The 19,637-nt window shown below is 42.5% G+C and overlaps 6 protein-coding genes across 6 annotated transcripts; 3 read left to right on the forward strand and 3 right to left on the reverse strand.

Moving 5' to 3' along the window:
- The first annotated feature begins 947 nt into the window (after window positions 1-947).
- Window positions 948-7,460, forward strand: LOC133836189 (uncharacterized). Its single transcript, XM_062266530.1, has 4 exons — window positions 948-1,104; window positions 6,131-6,246; window positions 6,313-7,119; window positions 7,174-7,460. Exons 2-4 carry the CDS (start codon window positions 6,149-6,151, stop codon window positions 7,298-7,300), a joined length of 1,032 nt encoding a protein of 343 aa, XP_062122514.1. The 5' UTR covers window positions 948-1,104; window positions 6,131-6,148; the 3' UTR covers window positions 7,301-7,460.
- On the reverse strand, window positions 1,531-7,952 carry LOC133836188 (uncharacterized). Its single transcript, XM_062266529.1, has 4 exons — window positions 7,635-7,952; window positions 3,970-4,275; window positions 3,288-3,651; window positions 1,531-2,345 (listed from the first exon to the last, which is right to left on the reverse strand). Exons 1-4 carry the CDS (start codon window positions 7,778-7,780, stop codon window positions 1,959-1,961), a joined length of 1,203 nt encoding a protein of 400 aa, XP_062122513.1. The 5' UTR covers window positions 7,781-7,952; the 3' UTR covers window positions 1,531-1,958.
- Window positions 7,953-10,569: 2,617 nt separating this feature from the next.
- On the forward strand, window positions 10,570-12,182 carry LOC133836187 (E3 ubiquitin-protein ligase RING1). The gene is made up of 2 exons (XM_062266528.1): window positions 10,570-11,949; window positions 12,010-12,182. The coding sequence occupies exons 1-2, from the start codon at window positions 10,675-10,677 to the stop codon at window positions 12,052-12,054; spliced, it is 1,320 nt and encodes a 439-aa protein (XP_062122512.1). The 5' UTR covers window positions 10,570-10,674; the 3' UTR covers window positions 12,055-12,182.
- A 17-nt stretch (window positions 12,183-12,199) lies between these two features.
- Window positions 12,200-13,074, reverse strand: LOC133836190 (uncharacterized). The gene is made up of 2 exons (XM_062266531.1): window positions 12,923-13,074; window positions 12,200-12,846 (listed from the first exon to the last, which is right to left on the reverse strand). The coding sequence occupies exons 1-2, from the start codon at window positions 12,941-12,943 to the stop codon at window positions 12,394-12,396; spliced, it is 474 nt and encodes a 157-aa protein (XP_062122515.1). The 5' UTR covers window positions 12,944-13,074; the 3' UTR covers window positions 12,200-12,393.
- A 3,268-nt stretch (window positions 13,075-16,342) lies between these two features.
- On the reverse strand, window positions 16,343-17,731 carry LOC133838399 (hydroxysteroid dehydrogenase-like protein 2). Its single transcript, XM_062269480.1, has one exon. It carries the CDS (start codon window positions 17,629-17,631, stop codon window positions 16,411-16,413), a length of 1,221 nt encoding a protein of 406 aa, XP_062125464.1. The 5' UTR covers window positions 17,632-17,731; the 3' UTR covers window positions 16,343-16,410.
- Window positions 17,732-18,056: 325 nt separating this feature from the next.
- On the forward strand, window positions 18,057-19,476 carry LOC133838400 (vacuolar protein sorting-associated protein 72 homolog). The gene is made up of 4 exons (XM_062269481.1): window positions 18,057-18,297; window positions 18,359-18,491; window positions 18,553-18,859; window positions 18,917-19,476. The coding sequence occupies exons 1-4, from the start codon at window positions 18,167-18,169 to the stop codon at window positions 19,402-19,404; spliced, it is 1,059 nt and encodes a 352-aa protein (XP_062125465.1). The 5' UTR covers window positions 18,057-18,166; the 3' UTR covers window positions 19,405-19,476.
- Window positions 19,477-19,637: the final 161 nt, after the last annotated feature.

Raw genomic sequence — 19,637 nt, forward strand, 5'->3', positions numbered from 1 at the left:
TTATCGAGCACTGAACAGCAAATATGATAATCTATCGAATTTGAAAATTTGTTATCAGTAGACATGTATTTAACCATATTGTCCTACTTTTTTTTTAAATAAACGAATATCATACTATCAATTACCTTTGCTAATTATTTAATCTGATTTTAATTGCTGTCCACAATTTGCACGGATATGTTCCGAGTCGGCATGCAAATATCAATCAGTCCAATAGGTAACTCCAAAGTTATGTAAGTACAATTAAGTGAAATGTTATTTTAATTAGTGCGCATTTCGGAATTACATAATTGCAATCAAGATTGCGTGAAGAACAAGTTCTGCAGATCAAGTTGGAGTCATCGAGACTTTGCACGCAAACTAACATCGCCCGTTACTGATTGCTCTGTTGATGTTGATGTTGCTGTTGCTGTAGCTAGTATTCTATAGATGCTGCTGCTGTTGTCGCATATCGCAGCCATGATTCTAGGACTTGGTCCAAGCAACACTTTAAGATAATTATTTTGATATGACAGGCGGAAATGGAATGGCGTTAACAAGTTGCAACTTCTGGCAGCAGCAGCAGCAGAAGCATCAGCAGTGAGCTCAGTTGATATCAAGACGGTTTAGTTGTTGTTTGATTATACTTAGCTTATGTGCCATGGCACATTTATTCAAATGAATGTTATCTGACTGCAATGTGGCAGTTAGCCGGCGGGTTAATTCGCTGCAGAAGGAACAGCAAAGTCATTTGGCACGATGTTCATAAAAAATAATCAATAGATCATCGGCGGCTTTATAAAGTCTCCGCCCAGGCGTCATTCATTAGGCTTAACAGTTGACGGCATTTGTCATAAATGTGATTTGTGTTTAATTCGGTTTTTTCTTTGTTTTCTTACTTTTTTTGCTCATAAAACATCAAGTCATTAAATCTACTTAAGATGGGCACTCACACACTCCAGACGAGACGAAGGCACGGGTTAAAAGTTCAATGTACGTGAGTCAGCAGCGAAGGAAAAACTTAAGCCAACCCAACAAACAATTATGCGGCACAGTTGCCAAAAAAAAGGGGAAAAGAAAATCACGAAATGAATCAACAACATTATTTATGCAGCAGTTTTGGAGGTAAGCTTTTTTGTCATTATTATCATTATTGTTATTGTTATTGCTGTATACACGACGACTCTCTGTCGCCGACTTATAACATGTGCGCGTGGATCTACAGCTCGAGCTTTTTATCTGCCAAATGAGATATTGCGCATGCGCGCACTCGCTCGCCTCGTTTCCGTTTCCAGACGACTGCCCCTTAATGCGCAAATCTAGCTCAGGGCTTAAGAGCTCTCCCCCAACACTCTCGAGAACTCCAGCACTTCATTCCCGAGCGTGCTCTTATAATTAGCAAAAATTCCCAAAACCAGATTGCCGGCGTTACGCTCTCCGAGCAGCAGCTGCCAAATATTTTATGACTTTGCCTTATTGTGTGGCGCCAAACCAAAAAAAAGTATCTCGAAGATACTGTATCTGCAAGCTGTCAAACGTTGTTCGCTGTGTTTTAAATCAGTCATCATATTTATTGATAATTACAAATTCGTACATGTGCTTAAATATACGCGTAGATGTATACATAATTTCCTGTTGATTGATAGTCGTCGCAGTGGCGTTTGTGGCGCCCAACGTGGGTCGCCCCATTGCCAATTGCTTTGATATTGTGCATTTCGTATTTGTATAAAAATATATACTTCTAACATATATAGTATTTCGCTCCACTCATTTGATTTGATGCAGAATTTTGGACGGAAGTACATTAAATGGAAGCAGTCCCCATTCAGACTGGAAGTTTTAGCTACGCTTCTACTCGCAGTTTAGTTAATGAGTTGATATAGTTAGTATTCGAGTGGTACAAACAATTCATCAAAAGAAAGTCCCACACCACAGTCTTATAGATGCACATTGCATACGAAATGAAGTGAAGTTGAAACTTATGATATGATATTCTGATAGAACTGCGGCTTTGTCTGATGCTCCTTGATGACATAGAAGCCCTTCGGTTTGCCATTGCCGGCAAAGTATTTGTGGAAACTTTGCTTGTTCACCGCCTGGGAGGGCGCATAGTATGTGGGCGACTTTTGTTTCAGCGATTTCCTATATTTAGACTTGCCACTGCCGGCACTGAAAGACTTTTCGACCGTCTCATTCTCCCAGGGTTTGCGCCACGTGGGTATATTCTCAATGTCCAGCAGACGATTGCGATCATCGGCCGAGACATGGGCAAAGTGCGGCTTCTTGTGCAGCGCCTGCTTCAAGACGGGTAGATTCCAGTGGTAGATACGGCCAGGACGTCCATTCGAGCTGAAGGGAAACAATACCTGCAACGTGACACGCATAATGATTAGAACATTACATTAACAGCAACAGTATCTATAACAGTAGCCGTAACAGTGAAGCTAACAGTAACATTAACAGCATCGCTCAGCATTCTGATTAGCATCAGCATTAGTCAAAGTCGAAGAAGAAGTCGTCTATGGGCGCCACATAAATTAGTCAACAAGTATCGCTAACAAATTGGATTTTTAATTAAAGCATCCCAAGTTGGTTAATGGATGTGGCTTGCATATTCATTTACAGCTCGAGCCGTGAGAGCGTAATAATTTTTTTATGCCTAGCACATCCTCCAGCATTGACATTGACACAGCAACAACAAATACAACAACAACAATGCCATCTACTGTGCGTATATAAATAGCTAAAGCTGTGTTCCGAGAGCCTGTCACTGCCACAGCAACTGCAACTGCAACTGTTGCAGTCGCAAATGTTGCTGCCAACTGCCAAGTGTGGTGTCTGGACGCTCTGTGCCAAAGTTGGTAAGTCGGTCGCCAGTTGGTCGGAGCTGTTTGTTGAGTTGAGTTGAGTTCCAGCTATTCAGCTATATGGGTGAGCCATTGCAGCAGCAGCAGCAGCAGCAAATGGGCCCAAATGTGTAATCCATTTTCTGCTCTTTGCTGCCGCTGTTTGTCTATGCGTGTGTGTATGCGTGTGTGTGATATGGGTGTGTGCAGTGTGAGTGTGCGTGTGTTTGTTTTTTTGCAATTTGTTTTGTGCACATGCGCGCGCGATGTTTATCTGCAGTTGGCCAGCAACGAGACCGAGACAGAGGCCGAGACCGAGACTGTGACTGAGACTGAGACCGAGACCAGGCAAGACATATTATGGCCAGTTCTTAGCATTGTTGTTGTTGTTGTTATTGTTGTTGTTGCTATTGCTGTTGCTGTTGGTGTGCCTTTGGTGTAACCTAATGGAATCCCGTTTACCTTTTTCCCGTTAGCTTTCAACGCCGACGCCTCTGTTGCCTCCGTTGCCTTAGTTGCCTCCATCGGCAGTGCGTTGTTGTCATGGATGCTGTTGCTCATTTGATGTGGATGCTGCTGCTGTTGTGATTGCTTTGATTGTTGCTGTTCTTGTTGTTGTTGCTGCTGTTGCTGTTGCTTTTGTGGTTTGTGTGCGACATCGAGCGCATTCTTCACACCGTTGGGACTTGTGTAGTAGTGCAGATTGGGCGGCAGCTTGATGATGAACATGTGTGAATCATCCCGCGATGCGTGACGTCGTGACTCAACCGCCAGGCGTTTCCGGTTATGGCTGTTGGGCGCCTTCACCTTCATGAAGCCCATTTTGCTGCAAGTGCAACACAAAGCAAAGAAGAGTCAGGGGGGCATAAGAGTCTTGTTAGCTAGTGGCAAGGAGTAGAGAGAGAAGGAGAAGGTGAAGGTGAGGGGCGTGCTGCGCTGTCTGGCGAGTTCGAAACGTTTACCATGAATATTTCATAATATAATTTATGGTCGCAACAGACAGGCCAGCCAACAACATGGCCAACACAAACTGCCACAGACATGTGTGCAACAGTTGTTGTTGTTGTTATTCTTGTTCTTTGGCACTAGACACGTTGCATTAATTAAGCCCAAAATGAGTGGTGCTCCCCGATTCGATACTCACTTCAACATCTTCTTGTTCAGCCCATGTGCACCTCTTGTCAGTGGCTGCTGTTGTTGTTGCTGCTGATGCTGTTGCTTTGTTGCGCCTGCCAAAGGAGTTGCAAGCACATCGGCCCGCAGCTGCTGTTGCTGCTGGTATTTGTCCTGTCTTTTGATTTTGTACATGTGCGTGGCATCCTTGAGAGTCGCTGACGTTGCCATTGCCAGTGACTTGGCTGAGAAGCTGCCACTGTTGCTGCCACTTCCACTGCTTCCACCACTGTTGCTGCCTTGAGCAAGTGCAGCGAGACAAACGAAGCAGCATAAACTGCAAAATAAAATTAAGTTTATGGCCTGTCTTTTATTTTATATACCGAGGCGAGTGTATCTTTCGATTTTATGTGCGAAATTCCGCAAAGGGATTAAGTCCCACCACACCGAGGAACGTCAGCAGGGTTCAGGGTCAATCAAGCGGGCGATTCGATTGTAGAACTTTGGGTTCTGCAGTTCTGCAGTTCTTCAGTTCTCGCATTCAGTTTTCCCTTTGTCCAATTGTTGTATTCAAGTTTCAAGCAGCTAAACAGCGGTGGTCAAGCTTTGAAATTGTAAACCCAATGAGTGGACTGGCCCTTAACAAAAAGTTCTAGAGAGTCGCGCAAAACACGTTAATAAGGAAGAAAGCGCAAAGCAAAAGCGACTAAAAATGCAAATGAGCACGTACCGCAAGCAAGAAGGGGAAAAGCGGAAGAGAGCGACGATGACGACGATAGAGAAAAGTCACATGCTGTCATGCACTGAACGGTTCAGTGGAAAGCCCATGACGATGATGTTGATGATGACACACATGATGATAATGATGGCGATGAGCATGAGAGAATTGCAGTTGAAAGCGCTGCTTTTATCCCACCCAAAAAGGAAAAAAAAAATAAATGGATAAAGAATATATTATAACATAAAACTGTTCCACATAATCACTGGGCTGTGCCAATCGATGTGCAATGCGGCAACTATTGGCCCCTTTATCCAAAGCGAAGTTCTAGCCACAAATTATGCTGGACATACACTCTCCTCGTGGATGTGTGGAGTGCACTTATATTGACGAAGTTTTATGCATCAATTGTAACCGAAGGCGACCACAACGAAGCGACGTGCTTGGCATTTGGCAGTGGATCCCAAGACAAGTCTCCCCCAGCTCCAAGCTCTCTCTCTCTCTCTCTCATACACACACACACACACACACATAATTCATGCAACGTTTTATGCGAAAAACGCTGAGGAAAACTCGAGGAAAAATGCATGCGCCGACCACGTAATACTCTCTCTACCTCCCTTTCCTTCAATTAGAATGTGCTTAGAAGCGCCAACTAAGAACTATTGTAACTGAATCCCCAACTAGAGACCCTCCAGCGAGCAGCTCCGTTTACGATCCGAGGGGAATTCGTGAAAGCTGTCCGATGATGAACTCAACTCGATACTTGGGTTTGGCTGGAAGTGAGCATAAATTGTGAGAAGAAAAGTTAAAGAGTGGAATCGATGAAGACAACCTCGGGGCGGGATTAGAAGGCTGCCAATGTCTGATGGATGCCCAAGCAGGAGGCAGGAGGGAGGAGCGGTGCAAGTCATTGACTTTCGCCACATATGCCACATGCCACTTGCAAATCAAAAAAGCACTTCAATCAACACGTATTTAGCCACAGATTGTATTAAGAGTCGCTAACTCGCAACAACAATAAAAACAAGTAAAGAGGAATTGCTAAATTGCAGAGTAATCGAATGCAGTTAGCCCGTTTTTTGTACCTTGTTCGTCCTTTTGCAGTAGAGTTCGCATATGTGGCACTTTTGAATTATTAATGAAAGCAACACAAAGGAGCCCGCGGCAAAAACATCGACACAAAATACAACACGACGACAACGACAACAACGAGGCAAAAAGTTTGCGTGCATTGCCAGAAGACAAAATCAAAGGGCTGCGTGTCGAAATTGAACAGATTTGTGGCCAGCAGCAGACAGAGAGACGCAGTCAGAAAGTCAGATAGAGAGAGACAGTCAGACAGACAGTCAGACAGTCAGACAGCACGCCCAAACACACAAAGCATAGAGATTTATAAATAATTTTCATACACAAAGCATAAGCAATTTTTTTTATTGTACATTTTTTTTCTCCATTTGAACATTTGATTTAGCATCCAAATTCGAGAGCCATGTTGCGCGTTGACCTGAAGGCCTTGTTGCAAATCTCAATGTCGACGCCGGGAGCGTTGCAAATACACAAGCGCATCCAATTGAAGGGCAATGTGAGGTAAGCATTTGGCAAAGGCGTTGACGTTGAATGCAACACTTACTTCACATTCACATTCCCCTGCAGTTATATCATTTGCTGCGAGCTGCACGATGGCCTGTTGACCATCAAACAGGCGCGTCGTCTGAAGCTGGGGCGAACTAGAAGACGCACCAAGAGGCAGCAAAAAGGGTTATCAACAGCTAAGCAGCCAACAACTGTGATGTCCTTGCAAGGAAGTCTATCTAGCAAAACAAGCAAGCCAAATGTTCGTAGTCATGATGCGAGGGTGGACACACAGGACTTGAAATTTATGATGAACCAATATCAACAGACCTCTATGCAAAATAGTTTCACGATTGGCACCCAGACGAGGCAACTTCACTTAGTGTCTCAATCCACGCAAATCGGCCGAAGCTTGGAGACAAAAACTACTCAGACACAGGTAGAGCCAATGTTGTCTGCTATGGCCAGCACTATGACGGATGCTGAGTTGCAGTATCGCAACTGTGGCACACAGACCACCCAGGAGCAGGATGAGGATGAGGATGAACTATTGTCGCCCCACTTAGGGCTGCTGCATCAGCTGCTCATAATGAGCAACACTCAGGGACAGTTGCTAATGCGAGGCGTGGAGGGCATAAATCAACTGATAGAATGCAAAACCCTCGAGATAGAAAAGCAAAGCCTGGAAGCCACAACGACGGCTGACGTCAAGCAACTGTGTGCCAAAAGTTATGCGATATTGACACAGAACAACAATAAATTCCAACAGCAACTAAAGCCTCAAATTCGCAGTGCAAGATTTCGTTGTGGCAAGTTTGGGAGCTGGCCAAAGCGAAGCCATCGACATCGACATCGCAGGGAGCAGACAAAACAAGCGGAGACCACAGCGTAGGTGTTCAAACACTCGTCAATAGAGTTCTACTGATAATCTCCTCTGTTCAGCACACAAATGCACAGCTGCAAAGCGACGCAAACGGAGCAACTGAGCACGAAGGTCGCTGCCAACCTGGTGACTGCAACACAAAGGCACAGAGACAAGGGATTCCTTTGGCTGCGACGCAGCAGCTAGACACAGTCGAAAAAAGAAAAGAAAACAGAACTAGGAGGAACCTTTAGTTGAAGCATATTCGACTAAAAGATACCCTTTTTATTTCTTTACTATTTTAAATTTCAGCATTACATTATTATATTTGTTTTTATTACTCTAGCGTATTGAAACTTTTAAAACGAAACACTGTCTTTATTTTCATTATTTCTGGACGAAAGGTAATTGCTTAGGTTAATATGTACAATAGCAAGCTACACTTCAAATTTAAACTTCCCCGCTTTAATAATTTCTGAAACTGCTGCATTTATAACAACGGACAGACAGAGGGCAGGATATCAGAATGTCACCAACTTACCAGAGCCAGCTCCAGTTTGGTGATTTAACTATTGCCATTGCAGTTGCTGTTGCGGTTACTGTTCTCGATGCACACATTTTTGTTTTTCTTTTTTTTGCTGAGCATAAAAACTGTTTTATGGTTTTGGCACTTGGATTATTCTGCATGAAATGTTTAGATTAGGCTTGCGGCTGCATCGCTTAGATGGCGCCAAAGTCAGACCGAGTAATGAATACGTATGTGAATACTCGACTTTTTTTGAATATATACTTTGTGGAATACTTGGCAATCCGCAGACACGTCCGCACGCGATAAAATCTCGCCAAAGACTGAATGGAGTTTGGCTCGGGTTTGTGCCAAGTGACCAACGTTGTGAGCTGTTAGCTGTGAGTTTGCTTTTGCTTTGGTTTCTTTCTTTTGTTTTTGTTCTTTTCTCGTTCGGACTCGACTCGGTTGCAGCTTCGGTTTTTTGTTTACCTCGCCGCTGTTTGCTGTCTGTTGTTGTTGTTGTTGTCGTTGTTGGTCTTGTTGTCGGTATGCAAAAAGCCAACAAACGAAACAACAATAAGAAAGTCACGCTTAACGACTGCCGCCGACTCCGACTGTCGATTGTGGACTTGGCCATGGTCTGGGCTGGACACTAGCATAGAATGAAAGAGAACCAAAAAATAGGCAGCATGCAACAAGCTAGGGGCCGCTGCTTGGGTGGATGATGTTGCAAAGCTATGAACCAAAATCACGTTTGGGGTGTGAACTGGAGACACATCGAAGCAGCGCAAAAAAAAAGTCCTGAGTCGCAATTCTCTTGACCGCTGATTGATTGTTTGTGTATCGCAGGCGAACACGCCCCGCTTCTGGCGTGCAACACACACACAGCAACAAAAAGGGTTGCACTTTAATTGAGATTTATTTATGGCCTAGGCAAAGCCGAAAAAAAAATACAAAGAGCGCTTCATAATAATGAGCTAACCACGGAGCTGGCAATATTTGGACAGCGGCAGGCAATTGAAAACTCCAACTTGAATTGTGTTGTTGCTTTTGCCGTTGCCGTTGCTATTGTTGTTGCCGTTGTTCTTGTTGGCACTTCAGCAGCACAAAGCAGCGTGCAACGGTTTGGAGTCGGAGTCCGGAGTCTGAGAGTTTGGGTTGAAAATTGGGCGGGCAGCCGCCAGCTCGTTGTTGTCAAATTGTTGGCCATCTACTCTGGCTGCATGTGGATGACATGTTCGAGTGTGGTAGTATGTGTGGCATGTTGAGTGTTGCATGTGTGTGTGTTATTTGGGTGGGAGCTCGTTCGCTGTCTGTTAGCAGCCTGGAATGCTGAAATCCACTATAGCTTTGGCGGCGCAATTGAGTTTGGACCAACTAAAGGTTAAGTGGCATGTTCGAGGCTCCACAATTTGGGGCAGCAATCAGCTTAGTTCGGCTTGGCTTTAACCACCGGACCAGACATCGGCCAACGTTATGCTCAATTATACATCGCAAATTATTGTTGTGGGCACAAAACTTTCACTCAGCTTGCAGAACAATTGTGCAGACAGCGAAACAACGGAGCAACAACAACAAAAAACAAAAACAAAGTCAACAAAATGGCGCAGACGACATGAAAAGGACGAAGAGAAAAATGGCTTGCGCTTCCTTCCGGTTCAGTTGACAGACCTCCTAAAAAAATACCATGAAAAAACCAACACAAAGCAGAAGGAAATGAAATGAACGAAAACGAAAAAGAAAAAGGAATGGAAGAAGAGAACAATATTTTACGAAGAGGAATGACATGTGTCGTAATTAACAACTAACCATAAACGAAGACATAAAACAAACTATGCGCCACTCTACTGTGGACTGTGTGTTGCGAGGATGATGTTGCAACCTGGACATGTAGTTGCAACTTTTAACAAGCGACTGCAAATGATTAATGTCAATAAAGCGCAAAGTAAGCTGTACATTGACTTGACCATGCAGCTTCTCGGGCATTTTTGGGTCATGAACCTGCCCAACACAATTGAGGACACAGCGGCTGATCCTCAAGCGTCGTCGTCGACGTGTGGGCGCCATGATTGCCCAGTTCAATTCGTGTCAGACTTGGCAATAAATTGCAAATGACAGGGATGCTGATTGGTTGTGCAGTTAGACCGTGACTCGGCAGTTTTGTTTAGCAGACGAGGCACGCTTCCACTTAACGATAATTAGCTGCCTTTCTAATGAGGCATTTAAAGTTACATGCTTACCTACAACTTACTTTTGTAATGAGTTACATACTTACATCTGGCTTTGTCTTTGTCGCTTTTGGCACTGGCCCCAAAGCCATGTCACGCATGTGTCCAGCCATTTCACCTGTGCTTGCTGTGGCGCCGCCTCCGAAGCTGCGTCGGGTTACTGCCACGTCACATTTAGCGCATTCAACGCATGCGCAGCCAGTGTGACAAGTCAGTGAAATGGGAAACGTTGACATTGCTGTTGGCTGGGAAATTACATATCTGCCTGCTGTGGGTTCCAGTGGCTTCCATTGTCAACATGCCATTGATTTAGCACATTCTTGGCCCCCCACACACACACACACTTCATTCGCGTAAAATGGAACGCAACGCAAATGCAATTTAGCTAACGGTAACGCCAGCATTTAATCCATATTTGGTGGCATACTCAAATATTTCGTTTGATTGACGTCTGTCAATCAAGCAGTTAATTGAAGAGTTCGCGTCTGGCTGCGCAAAGAAAGCATTTCCACTTTTTAGATAAAAGAGAAAATTCTTTAAATGTGCAACAACACTGTGCGTAATCCAGTTGGCGTAAAAATGGCAAAAATGCAATAATTAAACATATATAACGGCAATTCTTTGGCATGACAAACAAAATATACCAAAAACGTAAACAAGATTACAAAAATGGTCACACGGAATTACGCTGATAGCGTTGCCAGAGAAGAGGGTAATTATCGTGTTATCGATAACACTTGCTCTCGACAGTAAACAAACTGGGCTATCGAATATATACAGAGAAAGAGTGAAAATTGTTGGCTGCAGAAAAACATTAAAAAAGTGGAGACAAAAAAACAGAGGAAATGGCCTCGCTAGAACCAACACAAAATAAAACATGGGACCTGTCCCTGTACGAGCTGCAGCGCAAGCCGCAAGAAATCATTACGGACAGCACAGAGATTGCGGTTTCGCCGCGCAGTCTGCACAGCGAGCTAATGTGTCCCATTTGCCTGGACATGCTGAAGAAAACGATGACAACCAAGGAGTGCTTGCATCGCTTCTGCTCCGACTGCATTGTCACCGCGTTGCGTTCGGGCAACAAGGAATGTCCCACGTGCCGCAAGAAACTCGTCTCGAAGCGCTCGTTGCGCGCTGATCCAAACTTTGATTTGCTCATCTCGAAAATCTATCCAAGTCGCGAGGAATACGAAGCTATACAGGAAAAACAAATGGCCAAATTCAATCAGGCGCAATCACAGCAGGCGTTGGTTAACTCTATTAACGAAGGCATCAAACTGCAATCTCAGAATCGCCCGCAACGCTTTCGCACCAACAAAGGAGGAGGCGGTGGAGGAGGTAATAATAGTGGAGCCGGAGGAGGCAGTGCTACACGTTCCGGCTCGAGTGCAGTGCATGCCCATGATACGGCTTCCAATGACAGCAACAGCAACACAAATGGCACCGATCGTGAGACACGTGACGTAAGCAGCAACAACACTGCAGCCGGAACAGCATCTGGGGCAGCAGGAACCGCAACGGGACCCACTGCCCCAGCCACAAACTCCTCGACCACAGCAACAACAACAGCAACAGCTGCGGGCACTTCAGGCGCCAGCACTTCATCCAGTCGAATGCAGGTAGATGATGCCTCAAATCCACCCTCAATACGCAGCACACCATCGCCAGTGCCCTCGAACTCAAGCAGCTCCAAGCCGAAGCGTGCCATGTCGGTGATGACATCGGAGCGTTCCGAGGAATCCGAATCGGACTCACAAATGGACTGTCGTACCGAAGGTGACTCCAACATTGACACCGAAGGCGAGGGCAACGGTGAGCTGGGCATTAATGATGAAATTGAGCTTGTGTTTAAGCCACATCCCACAGAGATGTCGGCGGATAATCAATTGATACGTGCGCTTAAAGACAATTGCATACGCTACATCAAAACAACTGCAAATGCAACTGTAGATCATTTAAGCAAATATCTGGCCATGCGCCTCACCCTCGACTTAGGCGCAGATTTGCCCGAAGCTTGTCGGTTGCTCAATTTTTGCATCTATGTGGCGCCACAGCCACAGCAACTGGTTATCTTGAATGGCAATCAGACACTACATCAGGTCAACGATAAGTTCTGGAAGGTAAGAAGAATGAAGATATATGTGCTTCAAACATACTTTAATCTCCCCTTTTAATCGCAGGTCAACAAGCCCATGGAAATGTATTATTCGTGGAAGAAAACCTAAAGCATCATTCGACATTTATTTCTGCAATTGAAAATACTATATAGTAATAGATTTTATCGTTAATGTGCTTAACAAGAATATTATATATACATACATCATACAAATATAACAAATTGTAATTGTAAATTGTAAGAATACATTAAGGAACACTTATAACTATTTAAAGCGACTAAAAAGACGGGTTCGTTTGCAAACCAATGACTAAGCATTGTGACTCGCGTGAGGAGAAATTACAGAAAAGGCGCTGGGATCTGTTGAGGTTTCGTGCGGTTTCTTCTACACTTTGGTACTGTCATGTGAACACTAAAAAAGGCACCGTTCTCTGAACTGAAAGTGGAATCATTTAGGCACTCGGCGCATCTTAGCGAGAATTGCGTTGCGAAAGTCTTTGAAATCGCTGCTTGCTTCAATCTCATTGCGGCACTTGCCCTGAATGCGATAAAGTCCTAGATTAATCTCGGAACGTTGCCCATTAAGTGTGCGCCGCGTCAGATCCTGTTCCAAATCGTAAGGCAATCCCAAGTCAATCAATTCCTCAATTTCATCCTGGGCAAAAGTTCGCTGCGTTTCCTGCAAATATTCGGCGCACTTTTCATAAATATCTAGGAACTGTTCGACCTCCTTCTTGTCGCCAGCTCGTTGTTGTTCCAAATAGCGATGCAGTAATCTGGTGGCATCCGTGTCCAGCAGTGTTTGATGCACATCGTTGGTGAGTGTGTAAATGCGCTGCACTTCCTCAACTGTCATATCAGAGCAGCCGCAAAAACATTTGATCAACTTTACAGTTTTGTTCTGCTTGGTAAATGTTGAACATACATATGTATTTATTTAATGTATTAAAAATATACACCCAATCTTTGGAGCAAACCTTGTAGGATGTCGACGCCATGATGTCGATATTTGATGGTTCTTATTCTATTGATGTTTCCTACTGATATTAAGTTAAAGTTAAAGCTAATCACAAAGCAAACAAATTTGTCGATGAGCAAACGTCTGTTGTGAACTAGTTCAATTGAATACAGCAATTGAATAGTGTTGCCAACAATTTTAACAAAAATCAATTTTGTACAATTCTTCATTTTTTAATTTTTTAATTTATTATAATTACCATTTGTGTTGCCAAAATATCGATATTCTTCATTAACCCATATTTAATTTTTTAATTTATTATAATTACCATTTGTAAAAAATATCCCCATTTTAGATTTTTTATACTCTCCCGATGTATGGAAAGAACCGGCCAACACTACAATTACAAAATGGGTCAACCACAATTGAGAAAAATGACGTCATAGCTCCTTTAAAGAATGTTTTCGTCCAAAAGTTTATGAATTGCTGCATAGTGTTTCTATGTTCATACATATGTATGTATGTATGCCACCATATGGAGGAGGAATTGAGTAAGGCGTACTTGTTGTGCCAGAAAATGTAAACAAACCAATAAATGAATTTTTATTTGTGGACAGTCCAAAATAACATTTTTGGTTTGGTTGGAGCTCCATATGTCGGTCAGAATCCAAATTCCGGGCTTCAAAACATAAATTTAAAGCCTACAGTCACGCATTACGGTGGTAGCGTCGTGGTTTGGGCCTGTAAGTCCACAGCCGTAGTCGGAAAACTCAATTTTATTGACGCGACCATTGACTAGACTCAATACCTAGAGGTACTGAATGTCAATTTGATCCAAAGTGCAGATAAACTGGGCATTAAGGATGATTTCCGCTTCTACCAAGACAATGACCCTAGGCTTAAGGCAGGAATTGGGCAAGATTGGCTAATGTGCAACTGTCGTCATGTCATAAACCATCAGCTCAGTAACCTGACATAAATGTTGTATAACAACACAGGGAAAAAACAAATGTTTTTATTATATCACAAAAATTGGTGGAATCAAACCTCATGTTAGTTTCATGTTTAAGTTTATTTTTAGCTGGTTGAAATAAGCTGTGGTACTTTTTTGGCATTTTTTGTTTTTAATAATTTATATAGTAAACAAAAAATTAGAGGATAAATGAAAAAATATCTTTTATGTGAAGACATTAAACTACAATCCTGCGTTTAAATAAAGTTAATACCTCTTTTAGTTTGGCCAGTATACTAACTCAAAGTTGTCGGTTGGTGGTGGTTGAAATAAGCTGTGATCCACTGTATGTATGGCACCATATGGGTTACTTATTGTGACAAAAATGTAAACAAACCAATAAATGAATTTTTTTCAAATAATTAATTTCTTTATTAAGTATCGAACCAGTACAGCAGGATGAAAATAGTACTATAACAACACAGGGAAAAATGTATTTATTTGGGCCAAACCTCCGATTGGGTGAACGTTTAGCCGAAACCTTGACGCTTTAATCGCCTCAACGGTCTAGCTGGTAGGAGTCTCCTAACGAATCTGCTTCTATGAGTTAGCCATCTGTTGCTATATCGGCTCGTGTGTCTGCCAATCTGCTCCCCTACAGAATGTATTTTCAGACCGCGGTGTAGGGTGAATCCTCTTACGTACCAAGGGCAGTTTGTAATTTGTCGTAACACCCGATTCTGCAGTACTTGGATGCGTTTGTAGTTTGATTTGGTAGCAATCCCCCAAATCTGCATTCCATATACTGCTCTCTTTGCTCGAAGAGACATTTTGCTTTTTTGTTGTTGTTGTTGGACTGCAACGCATTAGCTTGTTCTTCTTCATTTCTGGCAAGGCCACCACTAGGGCACTGAACTGGAACCTACCCTAAGGGTTGTCTTTTGTGCATCTCCAGAGCGAGGACTTGCGTCAACCGTGTAGTCTAATGATGATACTCTCATACATCTCCCGATGTATGGAAAGAACCGGCCAACAACGAAAATATTTGTTCTTTTGAAGATATACCACCATATGGGTTACTTATTGTGACAAAAAATGTAAAAAAACCAATGAATGAATGAAACGTACATATGTATATTTTGGTAGATTAATAATAAATGCTTTAATTTTAATTTTATTTTCATATTAAGCATTATTATGTATATGTTGTGTGTATTTTTATATTAATTTGCTTTCGAAAGTACAAATTGGGTAAATTCTTTAAATTCATCTTGAGTCATGATATCATTGCAGCACTTTTCTTGAATCTGTTTGATAATGAGATTACTTTGTGTCCGATCACCATCCAGTGACTGACGCAGCGCATTTATCTCATTTGGCCATATTCCCAATTGCAGCAAGTCTGCAGCTACATCCAGCGTTAGAGGCAATTTCGTTTCCAGCAGCAAATCAGAGCATTTCTCGTAAATTTCCACAGTATTCTTAAGCTTACTATCATTTCCTAATTCGCGTGACTTTGCGAATTTTCGCATCTCCTCCCTAGCAGCCTTATCGTTAAGCAAGGCATTTGGATTTTTGGTAAGAGTGAAGATTCGCTTGGCTTCGTTGTTATCAAGTTGACTCATTTTTACTATGAATAGATAATAAGTAATTTATTTCTATTATTTTTAACTTTGCTGTTGACTGAATTAATCAATATTTTTTTGTTTGGAGCTCTCAAGTAAGAGTAAGATATCTCTGCAATTGTCGATTGCACACTAAATCCATAAATCTTTCCGATTACTGATCAAGCTCATCACTTTTCAACATTGACTTTACATCGATGACGTCATTCGGCAAAAGGAAAGCTTCATACTTTCGCGCCAATTTTCGCACCTATCAAGTGATATTGCAGAGTTGCATTTCAAAAAATGTATAATCAATTTTTATACGAATTTGGATCAGGTTTTCAATGAGCAATTAAGGCTAGAGTTTATTTTAAACTTTTATAGATACAAAAGAAATTAAAAAATAAAATAATATATATATAAGGTTTAAGTTTTTATTTTTTAATTCATAATTGCATGAACTTTAAAACAGTGCATTACATGTACATCGTTATGGTAATACCCTTCTATTTTATACTGCATAGACATGCATATGTATCTATGTTAAAATTTTGCAGTTAACATAATGCTAATGGACTCTTATCTTATCTCTCTCAGTTGGGTGTTTACTCAGTTGTGTATTTACATTATTGGGTCCTACGAACCATAACTCTTTTAGAAAGATAAGCAGCATGGACCCCCCAATAATATAAAAAAAACTATTCATGTATAGTAACCATACATTCCTCGTCTTTACGTTTAAAATATGCACTGTCATCATGATTTGCACATTAATAAATTGTATTTTCATGGTCAACAAATAATTATTATTTTTATAATTAAGAACTTAGTCAATAATCATTATCATATTAAAAAAATAAATAAAATAAAGCAGTTCGGCTTATGTATGTCTTTGTATTTAAATATGTATTATGATCGATATATGCATGTAAATTCAATAATTACTATTTACAACTTTGATTTCAGTGCTTTCATCAATTTCTCCAATTTCAGAGCCTTTTGGAAGTCGCCGCTAATCTTGAGCTTGCCGGACATGTAAGCTGGCGCCGCCTTCAGTTTTCCCGAAAACATGTCGAAGAAGTTGTTTGAGTTCATGGTCAGCGTGGCATCCGCAGCAACTGGAGGAGCACCTGTGCCGCAGGCTCCGGTACCATTCTTCAAGTCCAGAAACCAGATACCTTCTTCGGCGCCATTGATATTGAACTGATAGACGGCCTGCGTCTTGGAAACTATTTCAGCTGAAAGCAAAGATTCGATTTTCTTGAAGAGCTGCGGGATTTTGGCATCTCCTGCAGCTGCCGGCGCACCACCAACAACAGTTTCTCCGGCAGGCGTCTCCAAAAAGAAGTCCAACATTAGCTTATCGGCATTTTCACGCACACACGCGTAATCCGTGAGATCCTTGATGCCCACCGACTCGAGCACCTCGTCGTCCACAAAGAATTGACCAGTGGACTGTTTGGGTTCCCGCGAGAGAATGACATAGGCTGCATCCGCCATAATCTCTGGTTTACGCGACCAACTGGCGCTGTCCGGTCCCGTTAGCATCTCAATGGCCGCCGTATAGATGGCGGTGCGAGGCCAAAGGGCATTGACAGCAATGCCACGATTACGGAACTCTTCTGACATGCCAAGCACACACATGGACATACCATACTTGGCCATGGAGTAGGCCACATGAGGACTAAACCATTTGGACTTCATGTCTAAAGGCGGTGAAATGTTCAGAATATGGGCGTGGTTACTCTTCTCCAAATAGGGCAGACATTCCTTAGACACTAGGAAAGTGCCGCGTGTGTTAATGTGATGCATCAGATCGTAGCGCTTCATGTCTGTATCTGGTGTGGACGTCAACGAGATGGCGCTGGCATTGTTAATGAGGATATCGATGCCGCCAAATTTGGCAACCGCCTCCTTAACGGCTGAACGAACCTGCTGTTCATCACGCACATCTACGATACAGGGATGGGCTCGACCACCAGCCTTCTCGATCTCCTCGGCCGCTGTGTAGATGGTACCGGGCAGCTTGGGATGCGGTTCTGCTGTCTTGGCAGCCACCACAATGTTTGCGCCATCGCGAGCTGCTTTCAAAGCGATTGCTTTGCCAATACCACGAGAGGCGCCGGTTATGAAGAGAGTGCGTCCTGCTAATTTCCCGGAATTAATCATGTTGAACTGTTCGCTTTATGTACTGAAAGTGGACTAAGAAACCGTTTGAACCGCAGTCGATCAATGTTGAAAATGCGAAAGTCCAAAGTGCAATCAGATCAACAAGACGAAAGATTCAAAGAGGCGAAAGTCAAACACTGCGGCTTAAGTCGCCTCATGAATGCGCTGTAGCTAAAAGTAATGATATATTTTTTTGAGAAAGCATTTACTATTTCACAGCTACTGCAGCCACAAATTTATGCACTTCCATTTTAATTTCTTGCTGCAAATAATATGATATATTTTGTATTATAGTTTACTAATTTCAGACCCTATGTTGCCGTTTTGTCATTACCACTTTTTATTCGTTGTGAATGGCAGGAGCAAAGTCGTTGCGTTGCATTAGTTTTTGGTATTTCTTATCGATATAGTTGTGGTCACACTGAGAAGAAGCAGAAAAAGCATTTTTTGTTTACAGTTGCAAAGTGTGTTCTTTTTTACAGCAAGTGCTAATGATTAGTTTAGTTTAAAGATAAAATTCAAACAATAATAAGAAATGGCTGCATCACGCTCACGTCGGCACAATGCGGGCAATAAAATAGCTAAACTATTAGACGAAGAGGAAGACGATTTCTACAAAACTTCATATGGCGGTTTTCAGGATGAAGAAGACGACAATGAATATGTGTAAGTAATCGTATTTTTTGTTTAAGCTGCAGAATAATGAATTGAACACATTGCAACGCAGCCAAAAAGACGAAGAAGAGGATGTGGTGGACTCCGACTTCAGCATTGACGAGCAGGACGAGCCCGTCTCCGATCAAGAAGAGGCTCCCGACAAAAAACGCAAACGGGGTGGTGTCAACACAAAAGCATACAAGGTAAAAACATTTATTCTATTAAAATTCACACAAAGTATTAATTATCCTGTTCACTGTGTAGGAACCTGCTAAGCCAACGCCTGTCAAAAAGGACGCAAAACCCTCAACCACGCTGCACAAGAAACGTGCTGGCGGAGGCGTTGTAAAGCGTCGCGTGCGTCCACGCTTCACTGTGCAAGACTCGGGACGCAAGTCCATACGCACATCGACTGCCATTAAGACACAGGCGACTAAGATACGGTTAAAGGAATTGGATGATGCGCGCAAACGGAAGAAGAAAAAGGTACGAGTGGAGGATTATATGCCCTCGCAGGAGGAGCTGCTGGAAGAGGCCAAAATCACCGAAGAGGAGAATATCAAGTCATTAGGTAAGTTCAGCTTAATCACTCCTTTATTCCCATTTAAACAAATTTCATAACGTGCAGAGAAATTTCAAAAAATGGAATTGGAGAAAAAGAAGACACGACCCACGAAAAGGGTTTTCACTGGCCCAACAATACGCTATCATTCGATGACCATGCCAGTGATGCGTAAGCCAACTCGCACCACAACCCTGCCACATGATCCCAACGATCCAGCCGCGAAATGTGAGCGTACATTCGTGACCATCGAGAATGATTTCAATGACAAGGCTTTCCATGCAATCTTCCGACCCAAACGAGTCCCAAAAAATTCTAGTGGCATCTGTCCCATTACCAGATTGCCGGCGCGCTACTTTGATCCTGTCACCCAACAGCCATACTACAGCATACAGGCATTTAAGATACTTAGAGAAGCGTACTATATGCAACTGGAACAGCAGAGCAGCGGCAACGAGCCGCCAGAGTTGGCCAAATGGATGGAGTGGCGTAAACTGGTTAAAGAGAATCGCCAGAAGGCGGCTAGCTCTAAATTGAACATATTGAAGGATTAGATGTTGGAGTGCACTCTCGACTAATAATAATTAGAGCCGTTCACAATACTAAATTGTGAGGAAGAAGATTAAGCTAATTGTTTTATTATTACCGAACATTTCTCATGTATTTATCTTTACTGATTAGAAGCACTTAAATTATTATTTGCTTCCACAAAGGCTTACCCTTCAGAGCGTGCACTGAATATAAAAAAAATTAGTAACGTAAGAGATAAGTTTACATTAAAAAAACT

This window comes from Drosophila sulfurigaster, chromosome 2R (assembly GCF_023558435.1).
Source record: "Drosophila sulfurigaster albostrigata strain 15112-1811.04 chromosome 2R, ASM2355843v2, whole genome shotgun sequence".
Classification (NCBI taxonomy): domain Eukaryota; kingdom Metazoa; phylum Arthropoda; class Insecta; order Diptera; family Drosophilidae; genus Drosophila; species Drosophila sulfurigaster.

Excerpts from the sequence above, each read along its gene's own strand:
- LOC133838399 (XM_062269480.1), bottom strand. The coding sequence starts at position 17,631 with ATGATTAATTCCGGGAAATTAGCAGGACGCACTCTCTTCATAACCGGC.
- LOC133836187 (XM_062266528.1), top strand. The coding sequence starts at position 10,675 with ATGGCCTCGCTAGAACCAACACAAAATAAAACATGGGACCTGTCCCTG. Across the intron at positions 11,950-12,009 it reads TCAACGATAAGTTCTGGAAG|GTCAACAAGCCCATGGAAAT; the intron begins GTAAGAAGAATG and ends TTTTAATCGCAG.
- LOC133836190 (XM_062266531.1), bottom strand. The coding sequence starts at position 12,943 with ATGGCGTCGACATCCTACAAG. Across the intron at positions 12,847-12,922 it reads TGGCGTCGACATCCTACAAG|AACAAAACTGTAAAGTTGAT; the intron begins GTTTGCTCCAAA and ends TTTACCAAGCAG.
- LOC133836188 (XM_062266529.1), bottom strand. The coding sequence starts at position 7,780 with ATGCAGAATAATCCAAGTGCCAAAACCATAAAACAGTTTTTATGCTCA. Across the intron at positions 4,276-7,634 it reads CCAAACTGGAGCTGGCTCTG|TTTATGCTGCTTCGTTTGTC; the intron begins GTAAGTTGGTGA and ends TTTATTTTGCAG. Across the intron at positions 2,346-3,287 it reads TGAAAGCTAACGGGAAAAAG|GTATTGTTTCCCTTCAGCTC; the intron begins GTAAACGGGATT and ends GTCACGTTGCAG.
- LOC133838400 (XM_062269481.1), top strand. The coding sequence starts at position 18,167 with ATGGCTGCATCACGCTCACGTCGGCACAATGCGGGCAATAAAATAGCT. Across the intron at positions 18,492-18,552 it reads TCAACACAAAAGCATACAAG|GAACCTGCTAAGCCAACGCC; the intron begins GTAAAAACATTT and ends TTCACTGTGTAG. Across the intron at positions 18,860-18,916 it reads GGAGAATATCAAGTCATTAG|AGAAATTTCAAAAAATGGAA; the intron begins GTAAGTTCAGCT and ends CATAACGTGCAG.
- LOC133836189 (XM_062266530.1), top strand. The coding sequence starts at position 6,149 with ATGTTGCGCGTTGACCTGAAGGCCTTGTTGCAAATCTCAATGTCGACG. Across the intron at positions 6,247-6,312 it reads CAATTGAAGGGCAATGTGAG|TTATATCATTTGCTGCGAGC; the intron begins GTAAGCATTTGG and ends ATTCCCCTGCAG. Across the intron at positions 7,120-7,173 it reads AAACAAGCGGAGACCACAGC|CACACAAATGCACAGCTGCA; the intron begins GTAGGTGTTCAA and ends TCCTCTGTTCAG.